The 19,963-nt window shown below is 48.4% G+C and overlaps 10 protein-coding genes across 10 annotated transcripts; 5 read left to right on the forward strand and 5 right to left on the reverse strand.

The window, feature by feature from the left end:
• Positions 1–254: 254 nt before the first annotated feature.
• On the forward strand, positions 255–1,309 carry ASPVEDRAFT_79550 (ER membrane complex subunit EMC3; the record flags this gene model as incomplete). The annotated part of the gene is made up of 5 exons (XM_040816710.1): positions 255–304; positions 375–408; positions 461–827; positions 884–1,045; positions 1,122–1,309. 5 exons carry the CDS (start codon positions 255–257, stop codon positions 1,307–1,309), a joined length of 801 nt encoding a protein of 266 aa, XP_040663632.1.
• A 244-nt stretch (positions 1,310–1,553) lies between these two features.
• On the reverse strand, positions 1,554–2,342 carry ASPVEDRAFT_123244 (uncharacterized protein; the record flags this gene model as incomplete). The annotated part of the gene is made up of 2 exons (XM_040806060.1): positions 1,554–1,649; positions 1,722–2,342. The coding sequence occupies 2 exons, from the start codon at positions 2,340–2,342 to the stop codon at positions 1,554–1,556; spliced, it is 717 nt and encodes a 238-aa protein (XP_040663633.1).
• Positions 2,343–2,585: 243 nt separating this feature from the next.
• On the forward strand, positions 2,586–6,077 carry ASPVEDRAFT_24795 (MET18/MMS19 family protein; the record flags this gene model as incomplete). Its single annotated transcript, XM_040809702.1, has 6 exons — positions 2,586–2,667; positions 2,727–3,000; positions 3,096–3,193; positions 3,240–3,379; positions 3,435–3,623; positions 3,681–6,077. The coding sequence occupies 6 exons, from the start codon at positions 2,586–2,588 to the stop codon at positions 6,075–6,077; spliced, it is 3,180 nt and encodes a 1,059-aa protein (XP_040663634.1).
• Positions 6,078–6,420: 343 nt separating this feature from the next.
• ASPVEDRAFT_68575 (uncharacterized protein) lies at positions 6,421–10,195 on the reverse strand (the record flags this gene model as incomplete). The annotated part of the gene is made up of 6 exons (XM_040815994.1): positions 6,421–9,327; positions 9,378–9,725; positions 9,780–9,878; positions 9,943–9,994; positions 10,053–10,078; positions 10,136–10,195. The coding sequence occupies 6 exons, from the start codon at positions 10,193–10,195 to the stop codon at positions 6,421–6,423; spliced, it is 3,492 nt and encodes a 1,163-aa protein (XP_040663635.1).
• Positions 10,196–11,227: 1,032 nt separating this feature from the next.
• On the reverse strand, positions 11,228–12,364 carry ASPVEDRAFT_49791 (uncharacterized protein; the record flags this gene model as incomplete). Its single annotated transcript, XM_040814219.1, has 2 exons — positions 11,228–12,063; positions 12,139–12,364. 2 exons carry the CDS (start codon positions 12,362–12,364, stop codon positions 11,228–11,230), a joined length of 1,062 nt encoding a protein of 353 aa, XP_040663636.1.
• Positions 12,365–13,639: 1,275 nt separating this feature from the next.
• On the reverse strand, positions 13,640–14,296 carry ASPVEDRAFT_79555 (GPI anchored serine-threonine rich family protein; the record flags this gene model as incomplete). The annotated part of the gene is made up of 2 exons (XM_040816711.1): positions 13,640–14,092; positions 14,156–14,296. 2 exons carry the CDS (start codon positions 14,294–14,296, stop codon positions 13,640–13,642), a joined length of 594 nt encoding a protein of 197 aa, XP_040663637.1.
• Positions 14,297–14,856: 560 nt separating this feature from the next.
• On the forward strand, positions 14,857–16,336 carry ASPVEDRAFT_37327 (uncharacterized protein). The gene has a single exon (XM_040811440.1). The coding sequence runs from the start codon at positions 15,282–15,284 to the stop codon at positions 16,179–16,181; it is 900 nt and encodes a 299-aa protein (XP_040663638.1). The 5' UTR covers positions 14,857–15,281; the 3' UTR covers positions 16,182–16,336.
• A 142-nt stretch (positions 16,337–16,478) lies between these two features.
• On the reverse strand, positions 16,479–18,177 carry noc4 (ribosome biosynthesis protein NOC4; the record flags this gene model as incomplete). Its single annotated transcript, XM_040818760.1, has 3 exons — positions 16,479–17,439; positions 17,507–17,718; positions 17,770–18,177. Coding segments are annotated over 3 exons (1,581 nt in total), but the record flags the coding sequence as incomplete, so codon positions are not given.
• Positions 18,178–18,417: 240 nt separating this feature from the next.
• atp4 (F1F0 ATP synthase subunit 4) lies at positions 18,418–19,541 on the forward strand (the record flags this gene model as incomplete). Its single annotated transcript, XM_040808109.1, has 4 exons — positions 18,418–18,448; positions 18,514–18,968; positions 19,044–19,266; positions 19,323–19,541. The coding sequence occupies 4 exons, from the start codon at positions 18,418–18,420 to the stop codon at positions 19,346–19,348; spliced, it is 735 nt and encodes a 244-aa protein (XP_040663640.1). The 3' UTR covers positions 19,349–19,541.
• Positions 19,542–19,572: 31 nt separating this feature from the next.
• ASPVEDRAFT_37329 (uncharacterized protein) lies at positions 19,573–19,874 on the forward strand. The gene has a single exon (XM_040811441.1). The coding sequence runs from the start codon at positions 19,632–19,634 to the stop codon at positions 19,857–19,859; it is 228 nt and encodes a 75-aa protein (XP_040663641.1). The 5' UTR covers positions 19,573–19,631; the 3' UTR covers positions 19,860–19,874.
• The last annotated feature ends 89 nt before the right edge of the window (positions 19,875–19,963 follow it).

A 19,963-nucleotide genomic window follows, 5' to 3' on the forward strand; every position in this document is an offset into this window, starting at 1 on the left:
TGAGGTAGTATACAGAAGAGCTCAAAAAAGAATCCACGAATAGATATCGAAGGGAATAGAAGTTACTTGCGACGTGGTATTTTTGCAGCTGATGTATGGAGTTCCGGCGAGCTGTCCCTTTCGGAGCTAAAGCGGCAGTATGCGATTCCCGCGCCCGCCGCCTTGTCAGTTCTTGTGGGGATCCAAAGCCCCGGCGGCTTCTCGACATCACCAGCTATAGCTTGCACTCCAGGTCGCCACCCCGTCTATCCAACATGGCTTTGCAAGGTGTAGAGCAGACGATCCTTAGGGATCCAGCTCTATTGTGCGTACTTTTCTCTTCCTGTTTTCACAATTGCGCATCATCAAAGGGGAAACTGACTTGAAACGCGCAGCTACTGGATCTTGATTCCTATTACTGTTGTCATGGTAAGTCTCACTTCTATATTTATGAATCGCCTATTCCTGACATATTAAATAGATCTTGACTGGTATGCTACGCCACTATGCTACTGTCTTGATGAACACTCCCCCAAAGCCTGCCTCAACCCTGGCCGAGTCCCGCGAACGTCTCACCCTTTTTCGCGCCGTCAATTTACGTAACCACGCCTCCGCCGTGCTGTCGAAAGAGGCCTTTGAAATGCGGAAGAATTACCTCGTTACTGGCTTCCAGAATGGCGAGTTTCTCAAGGACCCCGAGAACCGCGGACAACCCCCCGCCAATCCCATGTCGGATCCTGCGGCTATGGAAGGCATGATGGGCATGATGAAAGGAAATATGATGATGATGATCCCCCAGACATTGATAATGAGCTGGATCAATGCGTTCTTTTCAGGGTTTGTTATCTGTAAGTTGTTTCCTTTCCTCTGCGGCATGTAACGGGTGCTAACAGGGCCTGCCCAGTGAAACTTCCATTTCCTCTCACAGTCCGCTTCAAGTCGATGTTGCAATCTGGTGTCATGACTCGTGACTTAGATGTGAGATGGGTGTCGAGTTTATCATGGTACTTCCTGAATTTGTTCGGTCTGCAGTCTGTTTTCGGATTTATTCTGGGCAGTGATAATGGTTAGTTCTTTTCTTTTCCTTGTTCTATCCTCCTTTTTTGCGGGGTATGGACGTTTTTGGCTAATTTACCGATTAGCTGCCAACCAAATGGCCCAGCAAATGGGTCAAATGAACCCCGCTGCCCAAGCAAACCCATTCCAACCTGGACAGGATCCGCATAAGTTGTATGTAAACGAAGCAGAGAACCTGGAGGTAGTGGAACATTTCTGTATTCTTGACGGCATTGAGGAGAGAGTTCTGCGCAAGTATGGTGCTGCTCAATAGTGGACTGGGACGAGACCCCCAGCATGTTTCCAACTTTTTATTTAAGTCCTGCCTTCACTGAACGTGGTGCCGTGTGGTTTGACGCAGTTTTGACTTGGTGCGAAATAATAAAGGATATAGAAAATTACGGTTATACAACTATGCCAGACTACTAGCCAGATGTACAGAATGATTGGAAGCGATATATAGGCAAGAATTACTTCCATAGCCATTTCATATAGTCACATACTCCATTGCACACCCATCAGCGGGAATAGTTGAGAACACCGTTCAGTGTCCACACCTCACCATTCGAGACTTGTTCTGCGATAGTTTCAACTTGAATACCACTTGGCTCGATCTTAGAGATGTCAGTCAGCATGTGAACATTGACCACTAAACCACAAATAGAAGAAAACAAAGGGATGCTCACATATATCCTATCTCCATCTTTCTTCCACTTTAGCTTATCCCCCCCAAGGGTCTCCGCTTCCTCCCCCTCTTTCCATGGACTCTGCAAAACAATATGAGCTGAGACAAACCGTTCTAGGTTGTGCTTGGCCCGATCTTGTCCTTCATCGCCTTCATACGCTTTTATCTCTCCAAATTTCTCGTAATCCTCAGGGTTTTCCCAAGGTTTGCGAGGGAGGTCTTGGATAGCGCTATTGCGAGGCGCCAGGACTGTTACACTCCGCGACGAGTCATTCAAGCGGCCTTCCACGGACTCAAACTGTCGAGTGAGCGACGAGAAGATATTGATACCGCGGGTCTTGGGCAGGACATCAGATATAACGGGTTCATGGCTACCACTTTGCATCTTGAGATCTCCCTCGGAGTGTTCGAGTGCAGCTCCGCTTAGTGGTTCTTGATGGCTGAGCCACTCTCTGATACCGTCAAGGCCCTCTAAGCTTCGCTCGTGGCCTGTACGGGGCTTGTTAAGTAGTGGTTGCGGAATACGTTTCCGTAAAGAGAGAGATGGTAAACCCCACGCCTCCGATACTGTACAGTATAAGACGAGGAAAATAAAGGTCACTGTAGTTGAGAAATGCCGCATGTTAAGTTGACTTTCTGGGAAACTGACGTCTTGTCAGCCCTTCTTGTTCAGCTCGATCTGCTCGATGAGCGAATTCCATGACGCAACACCCCCTTCGCCATGCGACTACCCCCACGTGATTCCGCGGAGCACTGAAAGTGGGATATTGCACGTGACATATCGATAAGGGCCTTTGGAGACCACAAAAAGCATCATGGGTGTTTCAATTGCTCCTGCGCGTCGTTGCTAAGGTTGATCGTGAAAATGTCGGCCTTGCAGACGTTCATGCTGGTCGTTGACCATGATAAACAGGAAGCTAGACAGATTGCCGAGCGAGTTGCTCAAGGTAATACCCCTCCACGAACTGATACTGGGGGCGCCGTGCGCTAATGCCCTGTGGCATAGATGTGGAGAGCAAGAAGACGACCCTCGTTGAAATCGTACAGTCGCTAGGAGAATATATCAATGACGAGGATCCACTCCTCCGGGGCAAGGCCGTTTCGTTCCTGACCGCAGTGATTAAATCCCTTCCTGCGAAGTTCCTCACGAGACAACAAGTTCAGGTCCTGACGACGTTCTTTTGTGACCGTATTGAAGATGGAGGTGCTATCGCTGGACTCGAGACATTACAGAAGTCGGATAGGTTTACAAAGAGCATGGCCGCGGAATTGGCGATGGCGTAAGTGCTCTCTATTCTGTCTTCTGTGCGGATGGCGGCCAATGGCCCATATAACCCCGCGCCTGGAGCGACAAGGACTAATGTGCGGTATACAGACTTTTTGCGAACTTTAGTTCCCTGCAATCTCGTGCTCAATCGCAAAGATTCCAGGTTTACCAGTTGCTAAATGAACTCATGTCCAATCACCGAGCCGGTACGTCGCGACGTCACTTTGCTGCATTCCTATGCTAACTGGCTAGTCTTGCACGAAATGGGCGATACATCTCTTGTTGGGACAGTTGATCTCATGACAGGCGAGAAGGACCCACGCAATCTTATGCTGGTTTTTTCTATTTTGAAGGTGATCATGGTTGAATGGGACATTTCAAACCATGTCGAGGTAGGCTTTCTTTTTCTAATTCCAATGGTCTTGACATAGCAACTAACTAAGAAAGGTTTTGTTTGATTCTGTCTACAACTACTTTCCTATCACATTCAGGCCACCGCCAAATGATCCCTATGGGATCACCGCACAAGATTTGAAAGACCGCTTGCAGGACTGCATTTCTTCGACGAGTCACTTCGCTCCACATGCTATCCCGTCATTGTTGGATAAGCTGGATTCAACTTCCCCGAATGTTAAGGTATTCTATTGTTATGTACCCCGTGTTTTCATCGATTGCGCTCTAATAAGTTTACAGAAAGATGCACTCAACGCGTTAATCGCCTGTATCGATTCATATAACGCGGATACCGTGTCAACATATTCAATCACGATATGGGAGACTCTGAAGTTTGAGATCTTGAACGCCCAAGAAGAATTTCTATCTGAACTTTCACTTAAGGCTTTGCATGATATAGCGAAACGTTTGTCGGAGGGCGTGACGGAAATATCGGATCAGCTGCCTCTGGCTCAGTACCTACAGCCGATAACTAAAGAATGTAATGAGCAGTTGCGAGAGCCACAGCAAAAACAGGCCAAACCCGCTCAGCAGATTCTAAAAGCCGTATCCGAGGCTTCTGCAGCCTCCTTCGCCCTCATTGTGCAGGTTGTCGTTGCGCCTCTCTTGACACTTTACCAGGGAGCCGACGGGATCACAAAACAGCGTGCCCTTCTGGAAACATTAACATTACTCTTCGAATCCGCAATCGCAGTATTCGGGGACTGGAAAACGATAGATCCTGACGTATCTGCTGAGAATCCTCTAATTGAGTTCAAAGACCAATTCTCGGAAATATTCGGTCAGGCCTTGATGGGCACAGTTAAAGAAGAGGTTTCCTTCCGTATCTCTGCTTTAAGAGGCTTCCTGCGCCTGTCAGCCTTGCGCGACTACTTCCATTATTCCGAGATTGGTTTATTTGTGCAATATCTCAACGAGATTCTCTTAAAAGAAGAGTCAATCGAGCGCGATGACTTGAAAAAGGAAGCCATCGCCGCGCTGGCTGAAATCTCAAAGTATCAGCCACGGCTAATAATGGACATTACTTTTCCAGCCTTCCTGGCAACGCTCCCTGACTTTGATGAAGGGACGGAAGCCAACTACCTTCCGACTCTCGAAACTTTGGCACAGATAAGCGTTGAGAAGGCCATTTTCGAGACATTGGTACGCCGACTGCTAACTAAATTGTCGCTACTGCTGCAGAAGGAACAGGCAGGATCTGCTGCCTATCCAAGAGCGATCCTCTTGACGATCTTCTATGTTATGAACCAGAGGAAACTGGAAGGCGACTCGAGTCTGGATATGTATTATGACAAAATAGTGGTTGCTATGTGCCAGTGCGCAGCCGCAGCAGCTTCAGCTAAAGCAGTCAATAACGTCCTGTGCGATCCTACGGTTCTGGACATTTTGGGAAGGCTATGTAACATTATAGTGAGAGCCCTTCCAAGATCAAAACAGGATGAAGTTACGAAAAACATTTACACTTTATTCGCTTCTCCTGGTGACTTCCAGCCTGTCCCATTCGCGCAATCGTCAGCCGACCAGCGACGCTCAATGATCCTGTCGACTTACCTCCTGGCCGGTCTACCAGCAGACTCTACTCTACCTCATGGGATTTCCGAGCTTCTCTCAAACACCGTGAAGCTCTCGGTAAACGAAGCCGAACCACCAACCCAGATCGCTATCCTTCGCCATGTTGCACTCCTAGTGAACAAGTTCCTTCTCAAACCAGAGCTTGGGGTGGCAACCAGTTTACTCGACTCCCTTCTCCCTGCTGAAATCGCCGCCACAGAGTCTCAAAGCCCAGGTGTTATCAAGACGATATTCTGGCTCTCCAAGGCCCTCATTCTCAGGCTCGCTCCTACAACAACCCAAATACTGACTTCCCTTTTAGCCCTCCTGTCTTCTCCCTCTGAAAAAACAAGCACAACAGCTTCCCGCGGGTTTGGCATCCTTCTCAAAGATGACGACGTCCTCTCCACCACAAACGGCGCCAACATCCGCCTCCTGGCAAAACAGCGCGTCTTCACAACACTAATCCCACTTATCTCTTCCAAGATTCGTGAAATAAACGTCACAAACAACGCCGATACTACTGCGGTGGCATCGACAACAGGACACATCAAGCCCGCACACCTAACAGCCCTCTCAGGAATCTTATCAACCATCTCCGCCACCCTCGTCATGCCCGAGCTTCCCACCCTCCTCCCACTTCTCTTACAATCCCTTGATCTCCAAACAGCAGGTTCCCAAGCTGTCCGAGCCGCAACGCTGCAGACGCTTGCCATCATAATCCGCGAGAGTGGTGTCACAGTCATAGACGAATGCGGACACGTTCAAAGCCTTGTTTCGAGGCTCCTCAAGACAGCCGAGCACAAGTCTACCAGCGATGGAGAAGATGTAAAGATAAACCCACCACGACTTCGTGTTGACGCGCTCAGATGCTTGTTCTTACTGGCGCAACCGCCCAATGCGGAGGGTGCTCCTGCTATTGCAAAGAGCGGGAAAGCGTCGCCTCTTCTACCGGTGCGGAACCAGGTGCTTCGAGCTTTGGGGTCTGTTCTTGATGACCCAAAGCGTGATGTACGGAAGGCTGCTGTTGATGCCAGGGGGGCTTGGTTGAGGGGGGTTGATGCTGTGGACGAGGATGATGATTGAGCGTGGACCATGTGCGTTTAAACAAAAGAAAGAAAGAAAGAAAGAAAGAAAGAAAGAAAGAAAGAAAGAAAGAAAGAAAGAAAGAAAGATCGTTCCTGGAACAAATGCTTAGAGCGCTGTTGTCATTTTGCTGCAACGCCTTTCAGCGGTGTTTGTTGCGGCAGCAGATTATAGGGGCACAGAAATTTATACATACTTATATACCTATATCGTTATCAGGCTTTATTTAAAAGGAATAGTTGATTTTCGCAACGGCAGATGGTGTATTCCTCATTCACTAGATCCTCAGAATTAGAACTATGGTCGAGCTGTCTCTCCATCTCAAACAAATCGTAAGCGCAGGCTACCAAAATCCCCTTTCTGCCTGCTCTCTTTTGATGACTGCAACATCCATTGGACCTTCGTTCATTCTTGCAACTACGCTTTCCACCTCTTTGGCACTCTCGAGATCTTCATGACTCCAACCCTTGTTCCCTTGGCTGTTAATCACGGGAACCCGCTGCGTTTCGGCGCTCATTGGGCCACGATTACAGGTTCCAACTCCGTCCATCTTGTGTACAACTTCCTTTGCAATTTGGCACAGTTCAGCGATTCCAGCAGAGCCGATTGCCGTTGCTACTGGGCTTGGGGGTTGTCCAGTGAAGAAAGCAGCAGTATTTCCAAACAAATCCGGACCACGCCAGTCCTCGGTGCGCTCACCAACCTCGAGGTTCATATTGGTCTTCAAAATAGTCTCGATAGCAGGGCTGACAAGTGAAAGCTCGTACCAAACTCTACCCCTGCAGACCATTTCTTCCGGTTTCGTATAGCGGGCTCTGATATACTCCATTTCCGACAAATCCTGGGTTACGGTGCCAATGAAGAGATCTTGGACCTCCATAACTTGAAGGAAAATATCGTGATCTTCGCTTGCTTTGTGCTCACGGCCCAAGGCTTCGTCGGTACGACAGTACCGATGGCGAGTCCAGCGCTTCATGAACACCTTTTGGATAGCAATCTTGCTGCCCTTTGGGAGCGTGGTGTGAACACGAATAGACTTTTCAGCCGGGATCCAAATATGGTCTGCGAGGTACTTTGCAGCTTCTTCAACTTCCGGAGAATCATGCCGGTTCTGAACAAAAAGAACTGCCCTAGCATCCCATACCTTCCGGGGAAAGTGCATATTTACCGCTCCAATGGTCGATTTCGGAGTCTGAATTGTATAGCCGCCTTGTTCATCAACAGCGATGATGAGCAGTTCATTGGCATTTGTTCGACAGTGGAACTCATAGCAAATTTCGTACTCGCTATATTCTTGCTGGAATAAGCGCGATCGTCCTACAGATTTAGAGGTTTTGAGGTCGACAATTCGGTCAATCTCGGCACCACAAGCTGTCAGTCTGTTCACAAACTTGGTACTCGGCGCGGTCAATCCAGATTGAAGCTGGAAGATTCTTGACCATTCGCTTAACGATATTAATTTATCACCAGACGTTTTGGGAACAAACGGGATAAGAACAAGCCCCAGCTGTACCTCGAGCGCTAGCATGCCGGGAAATGCCTCGGCGGCCTCAAGCATTGGCTTCATTGCCGCAAACACGCGCTCAATGTCTTCGCCCACATTTCGCTTCGCTTTTTGCTCCGTTTCGGTTGTTGCTGGAACCACAGAATCACCCTTTATAGACGGGTTCTGCGTTTTCGAGGATCCGAGCCGCTTCTTCTGCTTTGGCATGCCCCAAGCGTCTTCGAGGGTGGCCTGCTTTTTGGCCGCAGATGCTATTTTGCTCTTCGATTTCTGGGCAGGCTTTCCCGCTTTTTGATTCATAATCTGATGGTACTGCCTATTATCTGTTTCCCGCACAGACTGCTCAGCTTCGGACCTTTGAGACCTTTCATAGTCATCTATGACTTGCTTTTCGAGCAACCTATTGACATCCCCGCGGCGCTTGCGCGGTTTGACAAAGCTTTTTGAGACGGTTGATGACAGGTGATTATCATATGCAAGTTTCAACTTTTGTAGTCTCGTGTCCTGCTCGGGAAAATTAGATTTACTTGAAGAACTATCTCGCATTGACATTGAACTGGTTGATTCGCCAACATCGGTGGCCCCAGCAATGTTCAATCCAGCAAGATCAGTAAAGTGTGTACCGAGGGATGTTATAGGGCGTTTTCCAGAGGCATCAGCAGGTTCTGGTGTTCCAGTAACAGACATTGAGGGTTCGGGGATGAGTGCAGGTGTATTGAACAGAAGAGGAGGATGGTCCAATCGAGTCGCATTGACCGGCGTCCGTACGTCAATTAGTTCATCCTTTTTGGGTGGTTTGCTTCTTATCATTTGCTTGTTTCGACCACCTTTTTCGGCCTTCGTATGGGCAATGTCAGGTTTGATCGCTTTTGTTGGGCACATATTCAAACCGTACTTGGTGGAGTCGGATTTTATAGGGACGTGTGAGGTGCCTTCCGGCTTCGGGGTATTCGAAATGACGGGTTTCTCGAGGGGTTTACGATTGCCAATATCTTTCTCAACTTGGATACCTGAAGACTGGGGGGCATCAGAGCTACCCAGATTTGGCTCGTATTTCATTTTCCATTTTTTTCGAGGTGTGTTTGATATTATTTTGCCACTTGGTTCTACCTGTGATTCAGAATAGGCAACTTCAAGTGGCACGCTTTGGGTTTTCGAGGTCGAATCCACTTGAGAAGGCTGTACTGGTCGTCGCACTTTGATACCAGGTGCCTTGAGACTGGTGTGCCCTGTAGGTCTTTGTGATAGGGATTCGAGTTGACGCGACACAACACTTTCCGGTGATTGGCTTGTGGATGGGTCGAGCATCGAGGCTGCTGGTACGACCCATTCATTAACTTGCTTTGCCTTCTCCGGAGAGAGATAGGGATGGCCGGTTATGTCTTTTAGTGGCAATGGCTGACATTCATCCTGACTGTTTTCCATCACTGATTCTAATGCCAGAAAATCATCCGCTTTGCCTAACGGCTGGAACGAAAAATCACTCCAAATGCGGGAATTCTCGTTTTCACTGTTGCAGAGAGGGGGTTCTACCAGGTTCGGTGGCGGGATATACTTTTGATAGTCCTCGTCGAAGGAATAGAAAACGGTAACGAACATTTGACCTAGGATGCCAAAAGATGGATCGGCGAGAATTCGACGAACAGCCACTGGGCCTAAGGCAGCATATGGCTGAATCCTGTATCCAGAATCTTCTTGAAGTTGGTCAACTGCAATGTTGGCAATGATTGGGTTGTCAAGAAGTAACTAGAATGTGTGTTAGAAAAGCGAATTTTGAGGGATTCGACCTTGGGTACCAGAGGGGCTTCAATCCGTGTAAGCTTTGCTAATGCGTCATCTACATCAGTTTCTCTGCCACCCGAGACTTGTAGACCTTTTAGCTCGTCAAGGACAGTTATATCTGTGCCGGTACCTTTTGCAACTTCTCCAAGCATCTCCTGATACATATTGGCGGCAAAACAACCTACACCACCGACAGATGACAGCCAAAGTTTGGTGATTTGAGTCCGAGGGTGAGGTATGAATGCTCCCGTGTCATCGTCCAGGGTCAGGAGGCCTCCATTACCAACCCATTGGGGATCATCTACTGCGGATGAAGTATTTTGTACTACTGACGGCAGATCCAACACGCGAAGGCGGGGTGTCTAGACTTCCGGTTAGTATGTTAAGGACTATATAGAAGGACGCTCCCAACTTACATCCAGCAAGTCCTTGCTCTTTTGCTTTTCGATGAAAGAAGAAATCACAGCAGAGATGGCGACAATATGCCCTTCAAGTTTGCCCTTAATGACGAGTACCTTGAACGAAAAGGATAAAAACGCTCAGAAATTGGTTATATATGCGCAGGGAGTGAGACCTTACATCTTCAGAGCAGGAATACTCGCAATGACACTCTGCTTGCGGAATCTTGCGGCTGGAGCAGGGGTTGTTAGTGAATTAACCAGAGCAGCACATCCTGGGACATAGCATACTGCAACTCCTCTTCGAGTTCTTGGACCTAAACAAGGCTTGGTTAGCAGGCTATCAATTCGAACAATACTGAACAGTGGCTTACTCCGATATCCTCGAAGGCGTGCATGCATGCAAATGACAAGTGTTTCTTCAGGAGATCCATGACTTCAAAATTCGTCAGTTTCGGAAAGAACGCCAACACACGTGGAACAAAGCCAGGAGTCTCAAAGCCGGCACCTTAACGTTGGGTGTATTTGTTGAAGGAACTGGGCGTGATTGGCCAATCCTTACTTTTCAGTAGACCAAGTTTTTTTGAGAAGGCAACCCAGAAGATCCAAGGCGAGAGGAGAGCAGCGGAAATATTGTTTCTTCTGAGGGCGTGATGGGGTTAACAGTAGGGGAATGGGGAGAAGGAGGAAGGGAAAAAAGAGGAAGGAGCTGGGGAGGACGGGAGGGAAGAGAGGAGAAAGAGAAGGAGACACAAGAGACTGTGGAAGGACACCAGAGTTTAGTCACTATGGCAATGTTACTACCAACTTCAACATGGCATGAATGACTGGTGACGGAGCCAGTGAGACATTCAAACAGTTTTGGAAGAGTGGAATGGAAGACGGCAAGGCAAACACACGATATATGCATCCTACCGCGGCCTAGAAAAAGAAACTATAAGCAAATGCAGAGGATTGTAATCCAGAAGCACCAGTCACTCACCTTCATCTTTACGATGTCTGTGAATAGGAACTGCATGGCTGGCCCACCAGTTGCCATGCCTCCTCCCCAAAAAACAGCTCATAAAGTGGGGACTGGCTATGCCAAAATGTCAAGATTATAGGATGTCTATTAAGCTCTAAATGCGTTGTGATGAGTGTCCCAAATGCTGAGCAGCAACAAAGAAACACCCTGTCTATACTAATTTCCCAGGGTATCAAGAAATCCCGAACTCCAACCATGCCAGATATCCGCAGGAAATGAAACGAAGAGAGACACGGCAAACCGTTGTTAATATACAATAATCTCACCGGGCGTTGCGACGGGAGAATTAAAATCGTCGTTTATATGCTTCGCTGACGCTAGATTAGCAGGGTAAATTCCAACATACCGGAGGCCAAGTTGATACTAGGTCCTTGGTTGTGAAAAGCTCCGTTTGGTTAAGACGCGTTGGGGTATTTGTGTATTTGTGGAGTGGTACAACGGATCATTCGGCGCCGTCGACTTCGTGTTTGACCTGTAAGACCCATTTCATATGCCCTTCCGTTTCTTTCAAGGATGCGAGGGCTGCGTTGAACCTCGCTTCCCCCTGGTGGCCTCGTTCAATCAAACCCCTCACTTCCTCATCGTGGGCTCGCCGGTATTCCTCATATTGCTTGAATAAAGTTTGGAAATCCTTTTGTGCGGCTTCAATTTCTCGATCCTTTTGTGCCTTAATGGTATCCAACTTCTCTACCCGCGAGTTCGTTTGGTCCTGTTTTTCTCTCAATGCAACGAATTCGTCCCGTATGCCTTTCAGCCTGCGCTGTTGGTCCGCACGTTCACGCTGCCCGGATTTCGCCAGAACGTCATACTGAGTTTGGTGGTGAAGTGCGATCTCCTGTAATTCGGCACATTTCCTATGAAAATCGTCCTGGGCTTCATCCATCAATCCTTGAAACCTGGCCTTCTCATTGTCCGCTTGTTGCCGTCGATCTCTTTCACTTTGAAGCTCGGCGCGCAGCTCCTCGATCTTTTTCTCCTTCTTTGAGAGTGAGTGTAGGCTGATTTCATTCGAGTGTTCGAGGTTCTGGAGGCGATCGGTCATATTCTGCACCTGCGTCTTGAAAGCTTCGTTCATCCGTTGGGTTTCCTCGGCGCGGGAGCGGTAAACACTACATTCACGGGTCAAGCGCGCAATGTCCTCCTGTAAATTATGTATGACACGACCTGATTTCCCAGTAGCCGCGTGCCCGACAGCGGAGGACCATTCTGTTGTTGTCACATCACCATTTGTAGGATCGGGGGACCCGTTACTATAGCTCGGCGGCGGACTAATCGTGTCTGCGGCAATATGGAGGCATAAATGAGCGAGTTGTCATTTTGAGCTAAAGGGGAAAGTAATAAGGTTGGACCAACCCGTTGTATTCTCTGAGACTCCAGAGCCCTTTTGTCGGTCGGGAGACTCCACCTCGAACAAACCATTGTGCTGTGACATGTTCAACTCTGTTTCGACATGAAGCAAGCTGAGACGGGGAGCTCGAAACGGTTCTGATGGAGCTAGCACTCGGGTAGCGGAGTTAGCATTCTCGAGGTCTGGCTGAGGTGACTTTTTCGCCCGGCCAAAACGGGTTATGCTCGGCATGATGGGGAATGCGGCGAAGATCAAGAATGGGGAAGAGGTAACGGGCCCGTCAATTTGGCGCAACAAAATGGGGGATAAAAATAGGGAGATAATAGGCAGAACCGGGGATTAGGTGCCTTAAAGTTGCTGGTGACAACGAAGGTACACGTAGTGATCGCGCGCCAGTAACTCCGACTCCTCCGACACAAAAAAGTTCTCGGTATGAGATGAAGGACTGGACGATAGCGGAAACATGGAATGTAACTTTATGGGCGCGCGAGAAATTGAAATCATACCAAAAGTGAGACAGCAGGGCCTGGCAAAAGCGGATCTGCGGCAGGAGAATTATGATTATTTTGATTTTACTGTCAGGATGATGTTATTAGCATTATGCTTAGAGTGCATTGGCTCATCCTGCCGAGACATCAAATTGCGGTGGGAAAAGCAGGAGAGAGGCTGAATAGGAAAACTTACATTCGCGGCTGAGAACTACTAACCTAGGGCTGGATCCATACAGAGATGGATGTAAATAACAGGAATCTATGCAATATTGTGAAAATATATACAAAACAAGAATGCTGGTGAGAGAGGAAAAGGAGGGTTAAAAACCAAAGGGAAAAGATTGAGAAAGAGGAAACTGGCCAGTGCGGCGGCTACGATAAACTGCAGCTGAGTGCAGCATAAATCTGAATAAGCTTGAAATAAATATAGCTACTCCAATCACATTAAATGACCTGAACAATAATGGATGTGCTTGGGGCTGAGGCTTGGAGACGGGCGCTAATAATAAAGCAGACCATGACTTCTGACCCAACAAAACAATAAAACCAGGCCCCTCCTTCCAGGCACGCCATGGTACTGACTCAGTTGAAATTTCCGGGAGCCATGCCGTTATTAAGGATCAAATTCATTTTCCTTGATAAGTCTGAACTAATGAGGGTAAAGAGAAGTCCTCCAACCCCTTGCTTTTGGGAAGCGCGAGAGGAGCAACTTAAGAAACATAACGATGCAAAAAGCAAAGAACCGTACAGAGGGGTAAAGAGCAAGAAAGCAGAACGACCGGGTGAGTCCAATGGCTGTCAGCCAATACAAAATCCCTGAAAAGCAGTGACAATTCGATCCCTTGCCAGACCGTGCCTGGAACCACGTATAAATAGCTCCACTCCCATTTTAGTATATACACAACGGTAGCCACAGACACTCTACCACCGCCGTTTGTCACCCTCAACCTGCTTGTCCTATAAAAAAAACCGGACTGAATATAAAACATTGTGAATATTGGGTAGCTTCTGATTTTCAAGCAGCAAAATAGGCGATGGCGGCTAACGCAGCTAGCATCATCTCTGGGGAAATGTATCGGGAAGTGGCACCATCATTGGATGCCGTGGTTGCACCTTTGTTTGAAGTAACGGTGGTGTCATTACTTGAACCGTTCAGGACGGGGAGATAGCCATTGTTGCCCTTTGGGACAGTTTTCCCACCACTGAGAGGAGTGGTACTCTCAGATGGAAGAGGTGTGTTCTGGGAAGCTGACGGCCTTGCATGTTTCTGACCGGGTCGATTGGCAATCTTCAGAAGACCAGTGTAATTAATACTGCCATCTTGCTCGATCTGCAAAGCATAGTTGGGGCCAGGAGGGAGATCTTCGTCAGGGACCCATGTGTACGAGCCTCCTTCTGCCTGCGTGGTGAGGACTTTGAGGGTTTTGAGGTTTCCAGAAGGCCCTTGCCGCAGGGTAATTGTTGCGGGCTGAAGTAGGAAATTTATTAGCACAAGTAACTTCCAATCTTGAAGTGGTATTGCACAACTTACAGAGTCGGGGTCACCCTGATAGTACACTGTGGATGGCTTTCCAGTGTACGCGGTAGTTGGCCATTTCGTGAACGACACACCTGCCAAACTGACTTGGGCCAAACACGCCCAGGTGGCAATAAGAGGTTTCAGGAAATACATTCCGAAATGCAGTAGGTCGATAAGAGAATAAAAGTTGAGAAGTAAACCCTTTAACTAGACATATAGAAGTAAGTCGAGTTCTGGTGACGATGGTGGAATGATTCTGAGAGTAGAGCGAAGGGGGCAATCGAAAAATTGCTCTTAAAACCGATAGAAGTGTAGCAAAGTGCTAGTTTCCAAGGCAAGAACGATTTTCAAGAGTTTCAGGGGGGGAAGAACTATAGACGACCTGGCGCCTGTGTTCCTTAGTACTTACCCTACCGTGGACTGAAGGGCCGAATTGTCGAGTAATAGGTGAGATGATAAGAGAGAAACACAATTACCTTGAGAGCGCATTATAATCCTCTTATTTACGCGCCTTATGGCAAAAATGAAGGAGAAATCTTCGGGAGACATAACATTCCTGTCAACAAACCAACAAGCCTGGATGGTATGGACCATCGGGAATGCTTCTCTTGCCAAGTAACCAATATGATGACCGGCGCATTCCATAGCCAAGAGTGCGGATTTCACTCCGTATCCTTTGAATTATGCCCATTCTTACTCTGAATGGGAATGGTGAGAGCTCTTCGCCGCGGCTTTGGGAATACTACCGGAAGCGGAAATGAGGTGAACCTCGCCATACCAGGCTGCCGGTAGTGTTACAACCACTGGACCATTTCCGGCTCCTTCTGGCTTTGGGCATTTTTCTTCTATTGCGACCCTCGCTCCTTCCTTTGCAACTTTTTGCTCCTTAATCTCGTCTGCTCGTTCTATTTTCTCGCTGATGTTACCATGCACCGGTTCATCTCTCCCAAACCGGTGAGACTATCATTCTATTTCTACCTACAAATGATATAATCCATTTTCCAAACGTCGCTCGTTAAGACCTACATTCATTTATCTGTACCACCCGCATTGCTTTCGATATATACACCCCCAGTCCTCCTTTACCCTCCCGAATTTTTCTTCTATAACACAATTACACCATTGGTGCGATTTTACTATGCGTTCGGAGGGTTCAGCAATTTTAACGAAGACTGGAGAGTCTTCGTCTGAGCGAAAGGTTGAAATTGTGCGAGTGCGCTCATCGCGCTCATCAACCACGTCAAGATGCGGACAGCAACGCCGCTACTATCGCTCTTTAGATCTGGGCCCAGAGCCTGATCCGGAGCCATACATGTCGACCTCGAATATAACAGATACGCGGCAGTCGTTAGAAATGACCCGACTCGAGGCGCTGCATACCCTCGATACATGCCGCCATGTAATTGCGTCCCTCGAGCTGACAAGACTACGCAAATCTCGCAGCGGATTATGTCATTGGATGGGATTTTGGGAGCGACTATACGAGCGATCATTCGCAAATGTCTTGTCGTCCCGAGTCATGGCGGCATTATACAAAGTTGACGCATTGTTTCGTGCTGTGTCCTTTGACCTTCACCAGCTGGCGCAGAAGACAGAACTTGCCATCGTCAGCGCTTCGTCTGAGAAGGAGATTCTCCATATTCTCGAGAGAATGGAAGACGAAGTCGGTATACGGCGGAGACGAAGGCGCAGAAAAGCTCAACATATCCTCCAAAAAATGCGCGCCAATATCGAGGCAATTCCAGTCAAAGTTGGCGATGAACTCTTCGACGACATGAAACGGGGTGTGTTTGCTTTGGACGTCTTCGGAGACTACCACCCAGGAGATGAGAGAGCAGAACAAACCGAAAGAATGTGGCCTCAACATTTCATGAGGCAACCTGTTGGACTGGTTGCAGTTTCTCCGTATCTCTACCACCAATGGCGCGAATCCGCGGTTTCGGATACCACTTCCACGCCTTTGACGACGTATAGTTCCAATGCTCGCCGGACGGACTCTGCGGGATGGGTGGGTAGTGGGCGGACACCCTCTGTGTGATGAAATGCGTCAAGTATTGCAAGTATTGCAAATACAGCATCAAGCGGGCGTTGGATTTTGCATCTTTGGTGCAATAGATAGATTTGTTTGTCCGAGTCGTTAAAACGCTAAATATAGATTAGATAGAATATAATACGAATCAATCGTTTCCTGACACTGACTCTGAAGGATTTCTATGATATACTCTAAAATTTTAAACCCAAGGAGAAGCACGACATCAAGTTATGAGAAATCCCAGAAATTCCGCAGAAGACTACCCTGAGCCGTATCCACACCGCCATCCTCCTCTAACAGGCGATCAGTGAATATCCGTTTCGGTATTTGGTATTCCACGACAGGAATCTTTTTCAGCGGTTTTTCTCCCGTCCCTAACTCCGCCTGTACCATGCCTTGGTAGGTATAATCCAGGAAATCTTCCAGGGTATAACTATGCTTCGTGAACTGTTCGGATATAATGCGGGCTATGGATGCCACGTTTGGATGATAGTGGGACTGGAGGGTCTCGATTTCCCATAAACAACTGTCGATCGCGCCGGTGCGGTCTGGGTCCGACTCCCCCGGGTCGAATGGGTCCTCCATACCTTCTGCCTCTATTTCGGCTTGCAGTTCCTTGTCGCGGATAGCGCGATGGAGCATGAACGTGCAGGTGGGGTGGCTTTTGAAGAGGTTATACATGAATGGGACGATGGCGACGATGGCAGCCGGGGGTGCGTTGAGGGACAGTCGGGAGAGGCGTTTAATAAAGCTTGCGACAAGGGTTGCGGGAAGATGGGTTGAGGCGAGGAAAGTGTTTAGGAGACGGAAGAAGCGTGATCGATGCTTTGAGTGGAGGAGCTCGGCGTCGAGGAGAGAGTATAGTTTTGGGTAAAATTGCGGGTAGTCTAGGTTCTTTTCTTGGATCAGGTAGAAGAGACCGGAGAGGGCTAGGAGTGACGTGGCACCGCCGACATTGTAGGAATCTGTGAGAAAATCCATAAGGAGTTCTGGGCGATTGAACCACGGCTCAACGTGGTGAACCATGATGCGGAGGAGGGTTTTGCGTAGAGGTTGGGAGAGATTGTTTCGAAGGACGGCTAGCCAGGCGTCTTGAGCGCGTTTCTTATAAGAGTTGATTGAGACGATCTTCTTGTTTTCTTTGCTAGCCTTACTGTAGAAGGACAGGAACTTGTAATCCGGCCCGGGAACGTTGTCGCATGTTGACAGGATTGTGACTAGGATTTCGAGGATCTCGGTGCTCCTTGCCGTAGCTGCATATTCACTGTCCCAAAATGTCAGTACCAGTCCAAGCGTTAAAGACTTCCTTAAATGTTGTGGGGGAAACGTACGCAACTTGCATGAATGTATAGTACTTGACATCTTCGTACACCTTCAAAAACTTTTCGAGGAATTCTGACCGTAAGGCCTGCCCGTCTCTAGCCTCAATCACAGCTTCAAAAATGTTGCGGAATATACCCGACGTCCAGGCCTGGGTATCATCACCGGGGATATGGGTAGCACGTTCGTTGAGGATGCGCATAGCTAGGGTCAAGGCAGTAATCTAGCATGGTTAGCTAGTGAAAAAATACCGTCTAGAGAGCAAACAACTAACCTGTGATGAAGCATCACCCTTGCGCATAATGGAATCCAGCAGTCTCTGATACTCCCGGCAGCGTTCCTTGAGCCATGCCACAACGATCTTTTCATTCTCTGCGGCGCGTTCCGGCTCTGTCAAATTTCCACCAGCAATCAATCTGCTGAAAACTCGACAAAGCGAGACTGCCACGGCCAAATCCGGATTCGACTTTGATTCGCCATCACTGAGCATGGATATAAGCGTCACGATATTATTGTAGTGTTTCCTGGACTCCGATATTTGGTCTTCCAGTTGCTGTATCTTCACCATCGACTCTGCGCTCTCAATTTCTGCGACGGCACGACGTTTTGAGGACGGAACACTGTTTTCCTTTGAGCTCTTTCGCTTCTTGGAGGCGGCTGGCTTATTGGTAGTAGCAGGCATTCTGACTGCTTGGCGCGAATCGCGATCTCGATGCAATGAAGGGCAAATGTGCTCCCACGAGTATTTTCCCTTGTCTTGGTTCTATAATTTTTCGGGCATTGCTCGGTTAGCGGTTTTTCCGGTGACCGCACTATTTCCGTATTGGGATTAGTGCCCTCCCGTTCAAGCCGCCATCCCGACTTCAGTTCTCCTCAATTCCGTTCACCCATCACATCCTGTCAAGGTCTGACTATCACAACAATGGCTTCGCGTGTGGCTAAGAGCGCCATTGGTATGCAACTAACAATTCTCGACAACCACTTTCACCACATTATAACAGTTGCTGACTCCCAGCAGGCGTTACCCGGCTGCGGCCGACCCTTCCTTCGCGCAACGTCGCTGCCATCACGGCCAACCTCTCCGCAACTCGCTCTGCTTCCAACGTCCCTACCGAAGACCCCAAGCAGAAGGCTCAGTCGATCCTCGACGCCCTCCCCGGAAACTCGCTGGTCTCCAAGACCGCCATCCTCTCTGCCACCGCCGGTCTCTCCGTCGCCGCCATCAGCAACGAGCTCTACGTGATGAACGAGGAAACCGTTGCCGCCTTCTGTTTGCTCAGCGTTTTCACTGCTGTTGCCAAGTACGGCGGTCCTGCTTACCGCGAGTGGGCTGAGGGTCAGGTTCAGAAGCACAAGGACATCCTGAACGCTGCCCGTGCCGACCACACCAACGCCGTTAAGCAGCGTATGGACAACGTCAAGGAGCTCTCTGGTGTTGTTGACCTCACTAAGCAGCTCTTTGCTGTTTCCAAGGTACCTCTACTACTACTGGAGCATATTGATGCTCGTTGCTATATCTGGAGATAGCATAGCTAATGTTTCATAAAGGAAACCGCCCAGCTTGAGGCTCAGGCCTACGAGCTTGAGCAGCGTACCGCTCTTGCAACTGAGGCCAAACAGGTCCTTGACTCGTGGGTTCGCTACGAGGGCCAGGTCAAGCAGCGCCAGCAGCGTGAGCTTGCTGAGAGCGTTATTGGCAAGATCCAGAAGGAGCTCGAGAACCCCAAGACTCTCCAGCAGATTCTCAGCCAGAGCGTTTCTGACGTTGAGCGTAAGTTAAAGCTCGAAACTTTTGATTTTTACCGAGCTAACAGTTCTTTTCTGCAGGCATTATGTCCTCCAAGGCCCAGTAAATGGAGTTTGCTTGATGGCGTTGCTGCCATCAACTCATGTACAAATTAAGACCTGTTTCTGTGCTAAATTAGACATATCAATACCATCTTGATCTACAAGTTTCGAAGAATCTTGTACCTGCCGAGTTTGGGGTTTTGTACATCACATGTGCCTCGTAAAGTTGTAAAGTAGACCACCGTTTTTCTGAGCCATAGTCAAAAGCGATATTTATTTCCTTTTGCTGCTGGATAGTCACTCCTTTTGCACTAACATTTTCAGTTACCCAAAAGTCTCTTTGTCAGGATGGTCTCGATGCCTACACTACTTGTCGCGTGGCTTTCTCTGAAGTTGCTCAACATCTTTACCGCTGCTCACACGGCTTCGCCGATACACATCTACCATTCGACTTTCCAGTCCCTTCGCATCTACGCATCTCCATATCTTCTACTATCATTGCATTGGAAACGCAGAGTAAAGGACTGGGAGAAAACCACATATAATGCGGCAAGCGAAACAGACCTGGAAGTCTAGGTGGTGGTGGATAGCAGGTTCCAATCTTGTAAGCACATGAAAGACTCGGTTACTAGGTGGTCAATCCGCATGGAACCGTTGGTAAAGGAGTGAATATTAATTAA

Source organism: Aspergillus versicolor (assembly GCF_001890125.1).
Source record: "Aspergillus versicolor CBS 583.65 unplaced genomic scaffold ASPVEscaffold_2, whole genome shotgun sequence".
In the NCBI taxonomy this organism is placed as follows: Eukaryota; Fungi; Ascomycota; class Eurotiomycetes; order Eurotiales; family Aspergillaceae; genus Aspergillus; species Aspergillus versicolor.